The sequence below is a fragment of the Megalobrama amblycephala genome, linkage group LG4 (assembly GCF_018812025.1).
Source record: "Megalobrama amblycephala isolate DHTTF-2021 linkage group LG4, ASM1881202v1, whole genome shotgun sequence".
NCBI lineage: Eukaryota > Metazoa > Chordata > Actinopteri > Cypriniformes > Xenocyprididae > Megalobrama > Megalobrama amblycephala.
Genome location: NC_063047.1, coordinates 39,472,249 through 39,494,287, shown reverse-complemented (window position 1 = coordinate 39,494,287; position 22,039 = coordinate 39,472,249). Strand labels below are relative to the sequence as shown.

At 36.8% G+C, this 22,039-nt stretch overlaps 1 protein-coding gene across 8 annotated transcripts in view; it reads right to left on the bottom strand.

Moving 5' to 3' along the window:
- rasgrf2b (Ras protein-specific guanine nucleotide-releasing factor 2b) overlaps window positions 1-21,693 on the bottom strand; it is a 77,441-nt gene extending 55,748 nt beyond the window's left edge. For all 8 annotated transcript variants that reach the window (XM_048189226.1, XM_048189227.1, XM_048189232.1 and 5 more), the window contains exon 1: window positions 21,042-21,693. In XM_048189226.1, the coding sequence (XP_048045183.1) occupies window positions 21,042-21,317 (276 nt within the window). In that variant the 5' untranslated portion in view covers window positions 21,318-21,693. The remainder of the gene's footprint in view (window positions 1-21,041) is intronic.
- Window positions 21,694-22,039: the final 346 nt, after the last annotated feature.

Here is a 22,039-nt window from a genome sequence, read left to right as displayed (position 1 = left end):
CACCAATAAGCCAGAAGAATGCTGGTTTACATGCAAAATCTACAGTTTTCATGTTGATCGGGTTTTGCTTAAACCATTTATGAACTTAACCAACAAAAGAATTTAGGGTGTTTGCATGACCTAAATGTTGTTTAGTTATTAAACATGACCAGTTATTAAACATAGCCAAAGACGGTGCATAGATAAGTTTAAGGCCAAACCATAACTTTGCAAAAAAAAAAAGGCTATGTTATATTACAGTATAGAGCCAAATATTCTCTTTGAACAAAATAAATGAGAAACAGTCCACATTGATACTGACCTAGTAAACTAAATCATCGGCGCTCTGCCCCTTTACACGCATGAGCTCCTTTCATTGCGGCTGTGAATGGACCAGTGACCCCTCCACTCACAAGCAGTTATGCTGGTCTTTCCCCCTGTAATGGTCTGACTGAAATACTTCCTAACCTACTTCCTCACACAAGTCATACATTTGTGAAATGCTGTAGCTCTGCATTCACAAGGCCATGCCCTCAAGTGCTGAATTATATGAAAAGTGTCTATTCTGGGCAGAGCGTTTATATGGAAGTGGTACACACAAGCTGAGTCCAATTCAGAGCCTGCATCCTTTGAAGGACGCAGACTTCAAAGGCCACACCTTCGAAGTCCAAGAAGATAGAACAGAGTGTTAATAAATGGAATGGTCTAGCCTATGAAGGATTGTTCTTGTCGCCTAGCAACTGTGACAGGTGCCACTGACAAGCGGCAGTAACATTTGTACTAGACCTTTTTTTTTTTTATAGTTATAGGTCTCAATAGTAGTCAGTAGTCAGGGCATTGATCAAGTAGTCGACCATTTTAAGGCTGTCTCAGTGGCCCTGTTTACACCTGGTATTTTTTAAAAATCTAATAAAAAATATGTATAAAAACTATAATACTAAAATACCAGATCAATCTGATGTGTTTTGGTTTGATCGGATTGCAAGTGGATGACGCTAAATACAAGTGTAAACAGGGTGTAAAACGGTTTGAGCTTGTCCACTTTCGACTACTTCCAGAGGTAGTTGAAAACGCATTCAACCGGATTGCTTTCGTAGCGTAAACGCTCATGTGGTTAAATGTGTTGAACAGCGCAAAACTCGCCTACTCTACAAACTTTGGCATCTGAAGACCCAAGTTTGAACAATGTACCAACACAATGTTCTGTCACCATTCCTGATTTCTAATACACACGCACAGCGTTCGGCGTGGTCTTGCGGCAGTCAGAGCAGAAACGTAAGCTCCTGCTCTCCGCGTTTTTCCATCATCTCTGGGTGTGTTCAAATTGTGCAAGATTATTTTGTCCATTAAAAAAATAAATAAAAGAAATCAGGAAGAAATCAGGACAGAAGTGGTTTAAATTGGACAAAAGAGACGGATTAAAATACCAGGTGTAAACGGGTATGCGTCTCCCTCGTCCACTTGTGATCCAATTGTATCCATGTGTAAACAGGGCCAAAAATTCCCACAATGCACAGTGAAAACCAGGGAGCTTTGATGCTCACTATGTTTCCTTAAAGGGATAGTTCACCCAAAAATGAATCTCTAATAATTTAATCAAAATAATTTCTCTAATCTGCTTACCTCCAGTGCATCCAAGATATAGGTGACTTTGTTTCTTCAGTAGAACACAAATGATGATTTTTAACTCCAACCGTTGCCGTCTGTCAGTCAAATAATGCGAGTGGATGGGAACTTCTACTATAAGAGTAAATAAAACTTGCATAGACAAATCCAAATTAAATCCTGCGGCTCGGGACGACACATTGATGTCCTAAGACACGAAACGATTGGTTTGTGTGAGAAACCGAACAGTATTTATATCATTTTTTAACTCTAATGCACCACTATGTCCAACTGCGTTCAGCACTCGTTAGTAAGGTCTGATCGCGCTCTGACCACGGCAGTGATGTCTCGCTCTCATTGAAGTCTATGTGCGAGACATCACTGCCGTGGTCAGAGCGCGATCAGACCTTACTAACGAGTGCTGAACGCAGTTGGACATAGTGGTGCATTAGAGTTTTACTCTTATAGTAGAAGTTCCCATCCACTCGCATTATTTGACTGACAGACGGCAACGGTTGGAGTTAAAAATCATCATTTGTGTTCTACTGAAGAAACAAAGTCACCTACATCTTGGATGCGCTGGGGGTAAACAGATAAACATCAAATTTTCATTTTTGGGTGAACTATCGCTTTAATGGAAGTTCTGAAGAGCGAAACATAAATCACGTGAACTCCCTACACATAATGACATGAGATGTTTTTTAAGATACAAACCATTATATTTTTCAGTATGAACATACATCGCTAGACAGGTAATGAACATAATCTAGCAAACATTTATAATTTATTTACGACTGAAATGTTGCAAGTATATGTAACAAGTGAAGTATTTATCATAATGTACTTTAAATAACATTAAAACAATGTCAGAAAGATATCAGTTCTGCTGTTGTTCATAAATACCAGTGATGTTGTACAATAAGGACATTGTCATGTTGCTGGAAAAAGACGCTGTGTCCGAATACTTCTCTATTATATAGTATGTGTAAAACAGTATGCGAAAGAGTAGTATGTCCAAATTCATAGTATTCGAAACACATCCAGGTACTTTATTGAGTGCGAAATATACCCGGCGAGATGTTGAAGTGTGCATACGATGGACACTTTACTATCCCATGAGGCCACGGGAGAGGATTTGTGAATGGAGTTGAAGGGATGTAACTGATGCTGGTAGGTCATGTGACAGTAACAACATGGTGGATGTAGTACGTCCGAATTTCATTCATATTACACGCATTCGTACTATATGGAACATACTTTTTCAACGGTCGTGAAGTAAATTTAATTTCAAACGTAGTACCTACTCAGTACGCGATTTCGAACGCAGCTAGAATCATCAGTGTCTCAATGTGTAGTGGATCCTTAGTCAGGGTCCTTACTGTCCTTACCAGTGCACAAATTTATATACACGATATACCTAGGAAGCTAGGGAGTTGATTGAGATGCACCCATAATCAGCTGTTTGAAAACAAAACAGGGTTCACCACCTTTCTAAATATGTTCACCTTGGTCCATGTACGTACATAATAAAGAGTATAAACTTTCTATAAAATTGCATATTGGTGTCACTGGCACGCAATGAATATTGGGATAGGTTAGGCTGTAAAGGATAAACTCATTCTATCCTTCAGGGCCAAGGAAAAAGGACACATTTGTAGACTGCATTTGAAGGAGCCTTCGAACTGGAACTGCCTTCGTCGCACCGCTATGAAACATTCGGCCTTTGAATACAGCCTTCGAAGGATGCAGCCTCTGAACTGGGATTCAGCTACAGAATGTCCAACTCACAGGACACAATGCTGCCGCATTAGTGCCCAAGGACAACACAAACCAACAGGCCTGGTGAGCAGGAGTAAAGGTCCAACCCAACACCTCTAAATCTAGTCACCAAACACTCCACTAATACACAAATTCATCTCTGCATGTATCCACAATAGTAATTTGCTCTGGCAATCTGCCAAGCCAGAAGGGAAAAGCAGAGCGGGTGGGTGAGAGAGACAGACCCTCTTGCATAACATTTCTTAACAAGTGTCAAGCATATTTTTAAACCGTCACTTCACATAACAAATCCCGTTTCCATGACAACGCAGTGCTCTGCGCAAGAGCAGTGTTCAATAAGGCTTTTTTGCTCTGCATTCATTACTACCGCTTTATTCGTTCAGCGCCTTGCCAATCTTCATTTAAACTTCCTCATCTATTACGCCGACATCAGATTGTTAGAAGATACGTTTGGCTCAGCCGTTTGCAAATAATATTTGCAGTGATCTCAGCACCATAAAAGGCAATACTGTGTTGAAAAGAACTGCCTAAGGGGATTTTTTGCTGGTTTGATCTGGTTTAAACCATTTTAGCATGTCAGCCAGCTGGTCAAGTGTTCTAAACCCTTATAAAACCAGCAAAACAGAGCAGCCTGAGTCTGACCGGGCTGGAAGACCATCCTGCGGTGGTTTAAGAAGGGCGAATATTTGTCTCGATTAGCAGCACTTATTCATTTTATGCATTTCTCTCATTGGGGGAAGGGAGAAGAGATGGAGTTGTCAGCTTAGCTTCAGGAAAAGTGTTGATGTTCACCGTCTGGATGAAATAAATTACACTTTCTGCTCTCACTCCTGCTGGGTGCTTACTGATACTGTTTACAATCATGCAGTTTAGCTCTGCGCTATGTCTGTAGCTCTCTTTGCAGCTACAGCCAGATATAAAACAATCAATCACAAAGCAATATTTGCTGTTGTCACAATACACCTTTGTGGTTTGTTTGCGATGGGCCGATGCCAATAAAAGAAATGGAGTGGGCCCTGCTTTTCCTCAGGATGAAAGTGCACTTTTTTTTTTCAGCTTTCAATCAAGTTTTTATGGAATCTATTGTAATATAGCACCTCAGTTATTTCAAGACATGTATGTAATATTTTACACAGAGAATAAAGTGGACTGTCAATAATATTCTGGAGTTTTGAAGAAATTACATACCAACATCTTAAACCAGCCTAAAGGTAAACTAACCTGGTCTTTGGGCCTGGCCATGCTGGTTTGACTGGTCTTTTATGTTGGTCTAAGATGGGTTTTGGCCACTTGACAGCTGGGAAACCAGCTTGCAGATCAGCTAAACCAGCTAAGACCAGCAAACCAAGTATGCAAGTGGTACGTAGTGAAAGAGAAGCTTGATTCCACTTAAGCTCTTTATCAAACAGGACTAGTTTTCCCAGAGAAATTTGTGTTTCGCAGACGTACTTTGAGATTTTAATCCCATCTGAATCTGCCAAGTTTGTGTTTTTCCTCACACAACCTCTGTAACAATTCCAGAGTAAGTTACCTACTGTTTTTTGGTAAACTCGATGGTCCTCTGAGAAATCAAATCCTGTTTGAATGCAATAGTCTTTGACTGCTGATCCCAACAGTTCTCCTCAAGTGTTTTTGACTAACCTGACCTAAAAATTTATAATTTTATAAATATAAAATTAAGGAAAATCCAATTACTGAAATTTATAAGACTGGCCATTTTTATATCAGCGTCAGGTAAGATACAGTGCTCAGCGTAAATGAGTACACCCCCTTTGAAAAGTGACATTTTAAACAATATCGTAATGAACATAAAAACTATTTCCAAAATGTTGACAAGACTAAGTTTAATATAACATATGTTTAACTTATAACATGAAAGTAAGGTTAATAATATAACTTAGATTACACATTTTTTTTACTCAAATTAGAGTGATGCAAAAATGAGTACACCCCACAACAAAAACTACAACATCTAGTACTTTGTATGGCCTCCATGATTTTTAATGACAGCACCAAGTCTTCTAGGCATGGAATGAACAAGTTGGCAACATTTTGCAACATCTATATTTTTCCATTCTTCAAGAATGACCTCTTTTAGAGATGCTGGATGGAGAGTGATGCTTGTCTCTTCAGAATTCCCCATAGGTGTTAGATTCATATCAGGAGCCACTGAATCACATTCACCCTGTTCTTCTTCAGAAATCCAACAGTGGCCTTAGATGTGTGTTTAGGATCATTGTCATGTTGGAAAAGTGCACGACGACCAAGGGCACGGAGTGATGGTAGCATCTTCTCTTTCAGTATAGAGCAGTACATCTGTGAATTCATGATGCCATCAATGAAATGCAGCTCCCCGACACCAGCAGCACTCATGCAGCCCCACATAAGGACACTGCCACCACGTTTCACTTTGTATTCCTCACCTTTGCAACACTGTGCAGTTTTGAAGCCATCAGTTCCAAAAACATTTATCTTGGTCTCATCACTCCAGAATATAGAGTTCAAGTAGTCTTCATTTTTGTCAGCATGAGCCCTGGCAAACTCTAGGCGGGCTTTTTTGTGCCTGGTCTTTAGGAGAGGCTTCTTTCGTGGACGGCACCCATGTATGCCATTCCTCTGCAGTGTACGCCATATTGTGTGACGGGAAACAGTCACTCCAGTTTGGCTTTCTACTTCTTTAGATAACAGCAGTGAACTTGCATGCCGATTTTCTTCAACCCTTCTCATCAGAAGACGCTCCTGTCGAGGTTTGACTTCCGTGGATGACCTGGACGTCTCTGTGCGGTTCCATCTTTTTTACATTTTTGTACCACTTTTGCTACAGTATTCTGACTGATAAGTAAAGCTTTGCTGAACTTCTTGTAGCCTTCACCTTTCTGGTATAAAGAAATTATTTTCTTTCTCAGGTCTTGTGACATTTCTCTTCCATGTGGTGCCATTGCTGACAGCATGAAATGGGAAGGGATTTTAACACCCTTTTATAGTCAGCTGTCTGCTGGACACCTGTGTAATGAATAATTAGACTCACCTGTGGTTGAATTCTTGTTAAATTAGACATTTGTAGTCTAAAATGTAGCTTTGCTCCAGAGACTTTCAGTGGGGTGTACTTATTTTTGCATCACTTGCATTACTTTCATGTTATAAGTTATACATGTTTTATAAAACTTGGTCTTGTCAACATTTTGGAAATTGCTTTTGTGTTCATTGAGATTTCGTTTAGAATGTTACTTTTCAAAGGGGGTGTAATCATTTACGCTGAGCACTGTATATATATAGTTTTTTTATAAATACATAGATTCCCTGATCATGGACCTTTCCCGATCCCGTCCCCCCGTTTCTCTCCAACTTCGCTTCCTGTCAACTTACTGTTCTGTCACAATAAAGGCAAAAATGACAAAAATAAATCTTTAAAAATAATAATAATAATAATTCATTAAAATATGTGTCATATGTGATGCACACAACCATAGCACATGACCCTTTATAATGCTTACATCAAGCAAACATATACTCCCATCTCTGTAATTAACAAATACATAAAAATCACACATGTGGGGTGATAAGAATTGTAAACTCATACAGCGCTCAAAAAACTGGCAAGTCTGTGTTTTTACACTCTGATATTACATCACAAGTGTAACATTAAAAGGCTAATATTAGCGTTTAAATAAGCATGACGTTTTTTTTTTTTTTTTTCAATAACAGTATTTAAACAGTTTAAAATATCTGAAATTATATTAATGATATACAAACAAGAGAGAAACATCTTTCAGACACAAATGTTGCTATTGAGCGAGCACAAAACGTGGTTTCTATGAGTGATGAGCGAGGAGCAATCTAGGAGTGAGAGATGGAAAACCCAGAGTGGAGGTGGAGTGGAGTAATTTCAAAACACTTTCAGCAAGAGGAGAAATTGCTGTCACTCCACCTCTCTCATGTACTGTTCAGAAAAACACCTTAGTCTGGTTTAAGTTGTTATTTTCGGCGGGGTTTTGGCAGTAGGAGCATCCAGCTTCCAGACCTTGTGTATGATCTCCACAGGAGGAGTTGCACCACGCAAAAATGAGATGGAACTAATTTAGTTTAGTGTTCTCCAACTGATCACATTAATAACACAAACTGTAGAAATCTTAGACAATCTCTGAACATGCAGCCCTGTGATGAAATCCCCAACTGAGTGAAATAGGTAATGTCTATTCTCTGCATCCTTTCAATTTATAATTTAAATTATGAATTTTCCCCCTTTCGCTATCTTATATAAAACTTTTTTGCTCATTCTTCAATGCTTAGTATAACTGCACACTTAACAGTCAATAACATTAAATTGCAAATTTACTTTCATACACCGGAGGCCAGAAAATTGTTCCATGAAAAAAATAAATTAAAAAAATAACCATCACAATTGATTCAACTACTTTCCACTATGACATCCATTTCTCATCTCTATCATGCTATTTGTGTTTAAGAGATGTGCCTTTTGCCAGCCTCTCTTTTTGGTTTTGTTCATTATTGGTAATGTTTTTCATTATTTCATCCCTATTTCTAAGTTTAGAGATATGCTTTTCTATCCTTTATTCTTTTATTTTATTTTGAAACTCCTTTTATGGACTTTGTTTTCCGTATTTCATTGCATGCAGCCAAGCTTTAAAAGCTTTTTTTTTTCTTTTCTTTTTTTTTTTTTTTAATATTATTCATTGAAACCCCATTCCTAGAGAGAGAGAGGGAGAGAGAATGAAAAGTGTCACCAGCAGCGCTAATTGTACATCTCACAACCCAATTTTTGAGCAAAAGTAAATAAATAAATAAATAAATAAAGTAAAAACAAGGCACTACGTCTTTTCATTGCATACATGGAAATTATTTCAAATATTAAAGTTCAGTGATTGGTCCATCACAGTTGATTCTGATATGTTTGTATAATGACTGCTAAATAAATAAATAAATATTTTTGGTAAATAGTCTTGTCATAAATAACTGTTATGCGCTAATATTATATTCATAAATGTGAGCATATATTTAGAGATATATTATTTGTAAAATATTTTTGTCAATAAAGTATTTTCCACCATGACAAACATTTTTGCACCCTTTTGCTCCCACACAGAGCAATATCTAAAATTCAGAGTGTATTTTAAAAAATATATTTAAAAATAAAACACTTGGCAGTGATTGGGAGTGGAGTCACAGGAAAAATGTACCAGAACAACTGATGAAGTATTCATGAATCTCTGTTTGATTAATGTCCAGCACTTACAGTCAGCTTACAGCTAAATTATGAGAGAGTAAGAGTGTTATCCGTGTTATAAGTGCGGGAGAATGTGTGAATTGGATTGATTTTTACAAGTAAAAACATTTCCTCAAAGGAGAAGTATATAATTTCTGTGCCACCAAGCCTGCTGAGAAAGGCTTGAATTTGGGTCTGTTCCACACAATCGTATGGTTTCTAAAGTTTTAAAATACAGCGCATGAATAAAATCCATTACTTTTGTGAATTAATGTTCCATTTTTGGTGTATTTTATGCTTCTGTTGTCAGTCACAGCATAGGACTATATTGAAAAACCGCCTTTTGTGTCCCAGAGCAAACATGAGATCACGTTGGATATAAACTCTGAATTGTAAGTTATAAAGTCCGAATTGTGAGATTTAAACTTGCAATTGCAAGAAAAAAAGTCAGAATTGTGAGACAAAAAGTTACCATTTACATTTATTTTTTTATTTCATGGCAGAAACAACCTTTCATAATTAAGACATTAGATGTTACATTAATTATTTATGTCATCCTGAAAGCATTGCCACATGACCAGTGCCAACCTTACATTTACACCACAAATTACTCCTAATAAAAAAACCCTGAATAAAACAGAACAGCAATAACACAAGTCAACAAAACAGCAGGCTTCACATCCTGAAACAGGAGGGACCTGTTATTTTAAAGCTTCCCATCTAGATCTCATTTCTGAAGCCAATAATCAAAGCTAAACTGGGGAATAAGATTCCCCATCTCTCCCCTTAATCTAGTGAAAACATAACATCTTCAGCTGAAAGATTTCCTCACAAGACATTTTGGTAATGAGGAACACAGGGACCAAATAACTTTCACTGAGAAAATACTGTAATTTAATGCCAAAACACATCAGTATAATTGGAAAAGATTCACATTATGTCAGATCTCATTCTTCCCATGGTAATGGTAATAATGATAATTCTCGAGGCGCCATAGTACAGGAACTGTCATGGGGCGTGATAAATTTCATACATTAAAAGTGTATGAATTTGATATCATCTGCTCTTGTGTGAAGATGGATGAGCTTACACAAGATGCTGAGGAAGAAAAGGAATGGTGGTCATGGACCTGGAAATAGCCTCTTAATATGAATAATTAACAGAAGATGTTCAATAATAGCATCTGCTTCACTATAGATATACTGGAATGTGGAATGTGTCTTGTCACCTGTCTGATGTTAAGTTTCTGCACCAAAGCAACCAGACACTACTTAGCCCCTTTCTGAGACTACTTTCTTGAAATCATTGTTGTGTCTATTTGTTCACAGTTAGAAATATTTACCATATAATACAAAGATACTTCATAAAATCACTTTGTATTTAGCAGAGGCATTATGCTTATTATGATGTTGTACCAACAACACGACCCAATCATGTCCAGCTGTGCATATCCCACCAGCAGGATTACATAATTCCCATTCGGGTGTGGACGGTAATGAGATGGCCAGCAGCGATTCCTTAATGTTATTAATAACTGCAGTCGAGAGAGCATATGTGTAATCTAATTCATCATCATGACTGCAATGGCCATGGCTCAGCATATATTAGTAGATCAATATTAGGTGGTCTGGCATTTAGGATGTTTTGTAGGGAACACTGGTTTGCAGGTGTTCAAACTAGCTCTGTTTCAAAACCTATTGAGCTATCTCGCTGTCTATAGCGTGTTAGGCAGCTAACTTCTAAGACAGCATTGTAACCTCGCAGAAACCACAGAGGTGACTGAATTGAAGCTACACTGCAGGAATGGTCACTTATTTAGACACAAATTGCGCACTCATGTGAAGCACACAGTTTTTTCCAATAGTCTGGTGTTAGCATGTGGCTAAGCTAACGACAACACTCTATAAACATGACATTACATACACAAATAATGGATGATTTTAAAATGTATTTATTTACTTGGAAAAGCTATTTTTATCAAATGGATTTCCACCTTATTTTTAAGGTAAGAGTGGGTGCAGACATTTTTAAAATGATGGTATTTGTTATCACATTATTTTAAAGGGTTAGTTTACCCAAAAATAAAATAATGTCATTTATTACTCACCCTCATGCCGTTCCACACCTGTAAGACCTTCATTAATCTTCGGAATGCAAATTAAGATATTTTTGTTGAAATACGATGGCTCAGTGAGGCCTCCATAGCCAGCAATGACATTTCCTCTCTCAAGATCCATTAATGTACTAAAATATATTTAAATCAGTTCATGTGAGTACAGTGGTTCTATCTTAATATTATAAAGCGACAAGAATATTTTTGGTGCGCCAAAAAAACAAAATAACGACTTATGTAGTGATGGCCGATTTCAAAACACTGCTTCAGGAAGCTTCGGAGCATAATGAATCAGCATGTCGGATCAGTGGTTCGGAGCGCCAAAGTCACGTGATTTCAGCCGTTGGCAGTTTGACACGCGATCCAAATCACTGATTCGACACACTGATTCATTATGCTCCGAAGCTTCATGAAGCAGTGTTTTGAAATCGTCCATCACTATATAAGTTGTTATTTTTGTTTTTTTGGCACACCAAAAATATTCTCGTCGCTTTATAATATTAATATTGAACCATTGTACTCACATGAACTGATTTAAATATGTTTTTAGTACATTAATGGATCTTGACAGAGGAAATGTCATTGCTGGCTATGGAGGCCTCACTGAGCCATCGGATTTCAACAAAAATATCTTAATTTGTGTTCCGAAGATTAACAAAGGTCTTACGGGTGTGGAATGGCATGAGGGTGAGTAATAAATGACATTATTTTCATTTTTGGGTGAACTAACCCTTTAATTCATTATCGTAATGTAAATAGTTTTACAGTTTTTTGTACTTAGATATTCTTCTAGTTATTTACCTCTAGTGGCAAATGAATCAGAAGTATTGCAGATTCACAGGAAATAGCTTACTTAAATATTGAAAAATAAGGTGAAGTAGGCTATATTTAAAATACATAAATATATTAATAAGTAAAATAAGTATAATTTTGCCACTCAGTGGAGCTTGGAGCTTTTAATAAATGTGTTATTTATCCTATACTTATCCTATTTATCATATACTGTTGACTGTTTTTGTAAACTGTTATTATTAGCAAAAGTCTGGACAAAACAGGCTGGGACTAAATGCAAAATAATGTAAAGAGAGGTGTCACATTCCACATTCCACGTTCTGTCCTTCCTTGCAAATTATAGAGCACAATATCAGCTATATCAGAAACACCTGCTTGTTTTTCCACTCCAACATTTTCCAACATAGAAAGTATGATCACTGCCCTATTATCTCAGTTGCGTTTATTATATCAGCTCATGCTGTAAAAAATATTATTGTGTGCTATCTGGGCCCGAACAGAACCATTAAAACAATAAAACAGGTCATAGCGTGAATTGCAGTGCAGTAGGAAAGGCCAGACTATATTAACTTTTTCCACAACACATCCATCCAATGATCTGCGGGGAATTATGTGGGATTTCCTTACGTATGTATTTCCACTAATTGGAAAAACAAACTAATGTCAGGTGTCTATTAATAAAAATGCAAAACACCTTGATTTGACTCATTTAGGGTGTGGGCTACATTTGTCTTAAAAGCATTAATGCCAATTTTGCCAGATTACATTAACTTTATTGTATCAAACTAACGTTTGCTGAGAGAGCAACACATACTTCTACAGCATTATGAGAACGCAGTCAGACTGCAGTGATGACGCACAACCTTGAGATTGCATGGCTAAAAGTGTTTGTGTTCACGTATTTGCTTAATGTATGTTTCGGGTATAAATCCAGGCGTTAGTATTATATGTACAACACATAACTGCGACAACATTCAGAGATTTAGAATGGTGTCTGTTTGAGCAGCTTAAACTGACTTCATACTGGCACCTCTCCCCTTCTTTCATATTTCTATAACTCTTTACCTGCTCATTTTACGAGAGCAAACCTACTCAGCCTGTGCTTTTTTGTCTGCTGGAAAGAATTATCTACATGTTGTAGTCTCTCAGTCGGATTATGCCAGTCATATGCAACCAAAAAGTCTACTTTCAGATAAGCAGAGCCACAGACATTGTAGGATAAGGATTACATGCAAAGTAAACTTATTGGTGAGTGGTGCTCTGAGTATATTTGTAATGAGCCCTTTACAAACACTTCTACCACATAATGTGTCAAACTACATCAACAACATTAATAACAGAGATTGGATACACTCAGTATGTAAATTGATCAATAATGAATGAGATATCACTGGTGTTAGAGACATAAGCTTAGCGGCTTCAATCTTTCTCAATGTCATCTATAATAAAACTAGCAGCACAATAATATCAATAACTAGGGTGGATGGGAGAGGGGCGGGGAGAAATTTCACAGCTTCAACAGACTAATTCTTTGGAATAAAAAAATAAATAAAAAAATTTACAAATTATGAGATAACATTCAGCAATAGTTTGCAAACTGAACCTACAGATCTTTAAGTGAAAGTAAACAATGTGGTGTTTTCAAAAACATCAGCAATGTCATATAATGGACACATGTAATAAGATGAGTAGTACATAATCTGGTCTGTATTAATGAAGCAACTATTTGAAACTGAGTATCTTACTAACTTTAAAAAGTTAGGACTTGAAAAAAAAGTATGACTAAAATAAGAGTAGTCTAAGCAGTTTATGCATCCAGCCCTGGATGTGCTCTATTCCAAGCCTTCTGAAGCTTTGTGTACAGAACAGACCAAAAAGTACGCAATTATTCGCTCAGAATATTGCTTTCTAACTCGACAGCCCCTGCACTCTAAAAAATAAAGGTTCCAAAGTGGAGGGTTGCAGTGATGCCTTAGAACAGGGGTACTCAACAGGCGGCCCGCGGGCCGCATCCGGCCCGTCAGCATTAAATTTGTGGCCCGCATCATGCTACATATAAATGTATTTTTATTATAATTTGCGTCCAAAAATAGCGTGAATATTACTTCGTTTTTTTACAGGGTAGGCGTACAGTGCGCGTGACGCTGTAATCATCAGCAGAGAACGCGTATAGTGTACGCGCGCAGCACAGTTTTTCTAACCGCAAAGAACAATATAAACTGAAGGCACTTTGCACGCGCGCATTGAATAGTTTTTGCACTAATTTAGTTTGTCCACAAGGTGTCAGCACTGAAACGGGCTGTTGTTTCAGTCTGAAAAGAAACGGATAAGACAGAACAAGAGTAACAACAAACACAATAGCCGACCGAGAGCGCTCGTTTGAGGGGATTAAAAGATACCAGCAACTCTAATTTTAAACAAGTACAAAGACATTGTATTGTAACTATTTGAGCAAAAAAGACTAGACAAGCATGAATCTCTCTAGTGCGCATGTGTCGAGCACTTGTGTTCGTGAACGCCATCAAAGGCTCGAGACTGCGCGCAAGTAAAAAACGAAGTAACCTTATTTTTCCATGATGAAATGCAGTTGACATTCCTCAAACTTTGCAGTGCGTATGTTGCCGAGCATCATGAAAAACAAACCTTTTATTCTTAATGTCAATGAGTTATAAACAGAAAGCAAGCACCGCTCCCATTACAGATCTGTCATCACATCGAGCTCATGGAGAATATCTTATTTATCATGTTTACAACGTTGGTTATAGTTAGATTATTCATGAGATTGTGATTGAACATAAAAAAAAAAAAAGATTTTTGGATTCTGACCAAATTAAAAGGTAGGTAATAATAATACAAATAATAAAACGTTTATTCTCTGAGTATAAATAGGTGCTATAAAAAGTGTTAAAAAGGTGCAATGGAGTATAAAAAGACTATAAAAAAGTGCAATTTTTTCGTCTTACGGACAAACTCTCATCAGCCAGTGAACAACAGCCAGACCTTTAATTTCTTGTGAAAACAATGCAGACATTTCAAATGAATAAGGATTTCTTTTCATCAGTTCTTGTTTTTCTTTATGCATTTGTACATTAAGAATACAGCAAAACAGGCTATTCATCATTTTTTTAAATGCCATTTATCATGTTAAGTGACACTTTAAAAAGGACACCATACTATTAAGGCTTAGCTAGATAATAAACTGCACTTTTAGTAAATAAACAGTAAAACTACAAATATTGTCTTAAGTAGGCCTAAATAAATGTCTTACGATCCAAGTTATAATTTGTGGCCCTTCGCTTTTCATTTGGTTAAAATGCGGCCCTCTTGGCCTCTGAACTTGAGTACCCCTGCCTTAGAAGAACCATTTTGGGTTCCCCAAAGAACCTTTTAGTGAACATTTAATTTAACAATCTGAAGAAACTTTTTTCCACTATGAAGAACCTTTTGTGCAATATAAAGGCTCTATGGATGTTCTTCATGGAACCACAGATTATTATTATTCATTACAGGTGCTGGTCATATAATTAGAATATCGTGAAAAAATTCATTTTTTTTATTGTAAATTATTTTTAAAAATGAAACTTTCATATATTTTAGATTCCCTACATGTAAAGTAAAACATTTCAAAAGTTTTTTTTTTTTTTTTTTTTTTTTTAATTTTGATGATTAGAGCGTACAGCTCATGAAAGTCCAAAATCCAGTATCTCAAAATATTAGAATATTTCCTAAGATCAATCAAAAAATGGATTTTCCAAACAGAAAAGTTCAAGTTCTTTAAAGTATGTTCATTTGTGCACTCAATACTTGGTCGGCAGCACATATTACAGAAAATGACTTGCTCCTATAGCACAAATTACAGCATCAGTGAAGTGTGGCATGGAAGTGATCAGCCTGTGGCACTGCTGAGGCACTATTGAGCCTTCAAATCATCTGTATATTGTTGGATCGACTGTTTCTCATCTTTCTCTTGAAAATATCCCATAGATTCAGGGGTCAGGCATGTTGGCTGGCCAATAAAGCACAGTAATATCATGGTCAGCAAACCACTTGGAAGTGGTTTTTGCATTGTGGGCAGGTGCTAAAGTCCTGCTGGAAAATCAGGAAATCAGCATCTCCATAAAGCTTGTCAGCAGATGGAAGCATAAAGTGCTCCAAAATCTCCTGGAAGATGACTGCATTGACTTTGCAGTTGATAAAACACAATGGACCAACACCAGCAGACATCACGGCCCCCCAAATCATTACTAACTTCAGAAACTTCCCACTAGACTTCAAGCAGCTTGGATTCTGTGCCTCTCCAGTTATCCTTCAGACTCTGGGACCATGATTTCAACATGAAATGCAAAATTTACTTTTATCTGAAAAGAGGACTTTCGACCACTGTTCACTGTCCAGTTCTTTTTCTCCTTAGCCCAGGTAAGATGCTTCTGATGTTGTTTCTGTTTCAGAAGTGGCTTGGTAGTCCTTTTCCTGAAGATGTCTGAGTGTGGTGACTCTTGATGCGCTGACTCCGGCTTCATTTGACTCATTGTGAAGCTCTCCCAAGTGTCTGAATCGGCTTTACTTGACAGTATTCTCAAGCTTGTGGTCATCCCTGTTGCTTGTGCACCTTTGCCTACCCAATTTCTTCCTTCTAGTCAACTTTGCATTTAATATGCTTTGATACATCACTCTGTAAACAGCCACCACATTCAGTAATGACCATCTGTGACTTACTCTCTTTGTGGAGGGTGTCAATGATTGTCTCCTGGACCATTGCCAAGTCAGCAGTTTTCCCCATTAGTGTGGTTTCAAAGAACAAGAGATACCCGGAATTTATACTGTAGGGATGGTCATTTAATGAAACTCAAATGTAAATATTCTAATATTTTGAGATACTTGATTTTGGACTTTCATTAGCCGTACGCTCTAATCAACAAATTAAAAAAAAAAAAAAAAACCTTTTGAAATGTTTTACCTTTTCATAATATTCTAATTATATGACCAGCACCTGTATATGGAAAAGAACAGTCAAGGCATTCACCTAAGCATCTCCTTTATGTTTCACAAAAGAAAGAATAAGGGTGAGTAAATGAATTAACAAATTGTTATTTTGGGGTGAACTAACCCTTTTAATAGTGCAAGTCTTGAGAACTAATCATAGACTAATTTTCGTGGCTAAAGATACAAAGAGAACTCAAGCAAAAACCACGTCAACCAAGCAAAAACCATCAATTTTGCTCACAAGAAACTTGCATTATTACTTTGTCATCTTTCCCTCTGTACCTTGAAGTTATTACCTGAGTATCTTCTGAAAATTATACACTCAGCCCCCACAGATGCATCTCTTTGCCCCTCATTCATCAAACTGTCAGCTCATCAGATATGCATGTTATGAATGAACTACACACAAAGTCCAAAGAACATCAATCAGTTTTGGGGTAGTGTATAAAATATATAAAAATAAAGAATTGTTATCACCATTTAAGGTCCATATGACCTTCTTGAGAACAACAGTAAAGGCTTTACCACTGTAATCTAACTGGTGCATTATTTATACTACTATACGCACAAGTCATTTCAATCTAAAAACATCGGGAAAATATTCACTACAGTACGTTCAGCTTTAACAAAACAAAACTCAGCTTCCCTCATACAATACATACAAATGCAGCATGTTCGTAGTTGCTCTAAGTTGATTGATTATTTAGAAATGAAAAGATTATGATATTGATCCAGGACATGACATTAATGGGAATACAGTATTTATAATTTATGCCTCTAAGCAGTTCATGAGCCTAAGAAGTGTTTTATTGTCCCATATACTTTCTGTGTTGATGTAATTAATCTTTCATAAAGGCAGTTAATACAGAAGGTCTCATAAAAACAAAAGACCCAAAATCAAATCATGATGTTGTCTGATTGTTCCATGCTCTTTATGAGTTTAAGGGCGTCTATTTACAGTATTTCGGCAAATACCCAGTCCTCAGAAATCTGGCATTATAAAAAGAGTCTTGGACTTCATAATAATACACAAATAAAATCTGTCAGCTACAGGAAGGTTTTCATTGACTATGGAGACATTAGTGTTGGCTTTAAGTTTCAAATAAACAGCTGGAAATCTCCGCCTACACATTTCTATAAAATCTGTATTTCTTGCTCATCAAAAATAGTAATTTCTATTTAGTAATTTCTGTTTATCACTTATGGCAGAGCTGAAAACATTTATTTGTAAATGTTTTTGGTTGGTTTACATTTTCTATTCCACCGGGTTTTTTCTCCCCAAAGGAGTTTTAGTATCCCCATCGACACCTTCGACACCTGTCTGTACTCTTTATAGACTAGCCCACATTTATTCCTTTGTGTCTTTTTAGTTATCTGTGGGAGAGAGCGCGCATACTTATATGCAGCCGTGTGGGAGTCTGTGGGTGTGTGATTGAGAGAGGATTTCTAACTGTGTTCTCACAGAGGAAAGAGTCGATAAGCTACAAATATGCACTCTATCAACTACATTCACGTTGCAAGAGAACTAGGCCCGTATAACATCTGTAGATTAGAAGTCATCTCATTTCTGTTTGAACAGGCATAATATTCAAAGCAATACATGATTGCTGATAGGCTACTTAACTTAAGTCTTTTTCATGTCTAAACGTGTCAAAAAGAGAAAGAAAACCATTTTGGGGTTCACTAAAGAACCTTTCAGTGAACCGTCCATAAAATAACCATTTATTCTTTGTTTAAAGAACATTTTAATAATCCAAAGAACCTTTTTTCACTATAAAGAACCTTTTGTGCAATGGAAAGGCTCTCTGGATGTTAAATGCTCTCCATGGACCCATACATGCCAATAAAGAACCTTTATCTTTAAGCGTGTACATGAATCTTTGGCAACTGCAACATGAAATCAATAAATAGATTTTTATGAACTCATCAGCAGTTTAGCAGAGTTAAATGATTAACTGAGACACAAACATCTAGAAAAGTTCATAACTAAATCAATTAGGCCTACTTCTGAAAAGACTGGACACAATCTAAGGACATATGAACTTACCTTGACATCTCAAATGGTTTATCCCTTAAAAAAAAAAAAAAGCCAATAGTCTTTACTTATGTAACAGCCAAAAACATGTTTTTCTACCAAAGGGTCAAGGTTTAGCTGGTTATCATACACAATATGGCTGCATATACATTGACAACCATACTGATGTATGGGTCATTGACGAATAAGGTTTTTAAAAGTAAAAAAAAAAAAAAAAAAAAGATAATGGAGATATAATTCATTTTTCAAGTTTTTCAAGTTTTATTAAGTGTTAACAGTGAGATTATATGGTTTTAATAAATCAATTAACACTGCTTATGTCATTTTTTACAAAAAAGTCATTCGGTTTAACCAAAATTTCAGTTTTACCGAATGACACTTTTGGTTTTACCCAATGACGATATTTATCTAGCTAGCTATCAAAAGGACAATCAAACATTTTATATTTAGTAAAAGTTTTTAAAATAATAACAATTTCCAATTTTCAAAAAAAATGACCCATCACGTCATTGACCTGTATATCTTTTTTTGTACGCAACATTTAAATCACTATAGGGAGACCTGTGTGTGCCAGCTAAACAACATCCATATTTATTTGCTAAAAGCCAATTATCTCAAAACTCACACTGAGAGAATAAGACTCTCATTTTCATTTCAAGAGACTCAACCAGGGATGCAAACAGGTAAGGGGGGAAAAAGGTGAGAACATTGCGTGGGGCGAGGGCATGCTTCGCACAATATGTTTAAAAAAAAAAAAAAAAAAAAATTATATTTTATATTTTTTTATTTGTAGTTACTTTAAGGGATTTTTTTATTTATTTTTAATACCGTATATATCCAAAACTGTAATGCAGGATATTTAAGACAATATTGGCTAATTAGACGGCAATACTGAGCTAAACTGCAAACTGTTTGCCATCTCTCTTCACCGTTCCCACATCTCAGACCTCAAATACATAAAATATTCCCCTTTAAAGACATTAGTTTTTAAAGTAAGAGTGAAGGAAACAATGTACAGTACTTATTGAAACAACCAAGTACCCTTGTAACACCCCAAACCCCAATAAAAACACTTTCTCATTGGATCTATGCAAATCCCATAAGTGACCTATTTTGATCTCAAAAAGGTGAGGAGTTTGTATCTATGGACTCAACTTTTACAGAAGACTTTATCACATGTAAAGGGTTACATTTTAGAGTAAAATCAGAAAATATGTTTTTAGTTGGAAAAATTAGATAATTTTACATTAGATAAATAGGATACTATGGCAGCAGCTAGCAGAGACTTGTAGTATAGTGTGTTAAATGATGACTGAAAAAGAGAAAAAAATTACCACCCATTTTTCAACTGATTATAATGCAACTGCAAATTTGTGCATGTGAGAAATTTATCAGCAGATGAATATTAGTCATGACTTGTGATACTACTGACACTTGCATATTTTTTCTTCTGTGTAGAGGTCACAGACTGCACCTGTTGAATGGGGAGACTCTAGTTTCTAACTGACTTCAGTATCTGACATCAGCAGCCGCCTATTTGACATCTTTGTCGTCGGCAGACCACCGCATTATATTAGGTGAACATTTCTGCATGATAAAAATGTTTCATCCACATTTCTTTGCCAGAACCTCATGCGAAATTCGAATATTACCTCTAACATGATAATGAAGACATCAATAGACATTATAGATTTTATAGGGGTCCTCTGGATGTCATGGTCTGATTAATTTAATGCATAGCACGGTCACGTTTCTGCGCTGCTCGAATCATGTTCAAAAGAGGACTTGGGGTGTCCAATGCAACAGGTTTTCACATGGCAAGCAAAATATTTATAATTATCTATTAGATATTTGTGACACATTGTCGACGTTTTGCTGCTTCTTTTTTTCTTCAATATGAGCAGAAATAGTCAAATATATCCTCCAAGTTGATTTCCAGATGTCAGTGATAATTCCATCAGATCTCTTTTTACCTCAAAATACAAAAAGCAAAAAAGGCATTCCCTTTCAAATCCTGTATTTTTTATCTTAGTTTATTATTATATTTAACATGAAAATTATTCAATTACTTTAAGGGGTTACGAATTTTAAAAGGTATTTCCGTCTGTCATTGTAGAACGCGATTCGTGGAGGTCCCTCACGCGCAACCAAAAACGTATTTTAGACACAGTTAAGCGAAGCGTCAACATCTAATAGACGTCTACAGAAAGATTTTGAGATTAGGTGATATTTAAATATATAGTAAAGTGATTAGATATGTATTGTATTGATACAGATCTTAACTGAAAGCTCTAAAGCAGCGTACTGTTGCCATGGTTACCTCATCAGGCGAACGCGACTTCTATTCACGAGCGTAACTTGTAATTAAACTTTTGTCTTTAAAGAAACGTTGAAATTGCAGATGTAACATATAGTTTAATACGTTTTAAGACAACCATCCGTTTTGACTTCCTTTGGGTAAGTTCAAACCTTAGAGTGCTCACCAAACCCCCATAATTCGTACTGGTATGTTGAAGAAACGTTGAACTCACCAGTTTGTCAAGCGTGTCCTTGCCAACAGTGGACACCTTAAGCGCAGGGACTCGTTCACATGTGCATCCTTCCAGAAGATAAATCCCTGATGGTCGAGCGCTCTGGTCGGTGTCGAAGTAAAATAAAACATTCTGATAAAGTGCAAAAAACTTCTCATGCCATTTGCTGTTTTCTGTGGTCTTCTTGCTGAGATACCCTCGCTTGGTGCCCTCTTTACGCGCGACAACGGAGAGATACAGAGCGTGTCCCTCATTGTACCGAACACTCTTCTGCATTTTCCGTCTTGGTTTAATGTGTGTTCACTTGTTTGTCACCATATCCCATGTGATTTTAACTTTCCACCTAGGATGTTTGGAGAAATGCGCACTGGAAAGTTGACGAGCTGAAGCGCGCTGCTTATAAGCGACTCATCCAAACGAGTTCGGAGCCCAATCCATTCTGACCTGAAAAAGTTTTAACCCTGACGAACAACACTGTCAGTCAACGCGTTCAGCTCATGTAGTACAGCAAAATAAGCAATAGTAGTGGACAGACGGTGAGAGAGAATCACTGTTGAGCTCAGATGTAATCGGCTTTGGCATCCTCTTAAAGAGACAGCGCCTCTCTCGCTCTCTCTCACTCTCTTTCTCCCTCTCTCACTGAGATTCACTTTCCCTTGAGGCTGAGCGCAGGTTTTAATGAGTGGGCGGATCAAAATTTTGGCGGAACTACTTGCAGATCTTAATGAGGAGGCGTGGCGATGGAAAGATTTTAATGACGGGGCGGGGCGACACGCGCTAACGCACATCACTCTACACAAAGCGGGCACCTGACAAGGCCCAATTAGGCGCTTTACTGGTAGGTCAAGTTGCAGTAAAAGAAAAGCTACAATTCACATTCACTCCATGGCAACATTTTATATTTAAATGAACTTTTATTTCAGTGTCCTTGATATATATATTAATTTGTACTAACAATAAATAACTACAAGCAGCAATAAAAATTGCACATTAAATAC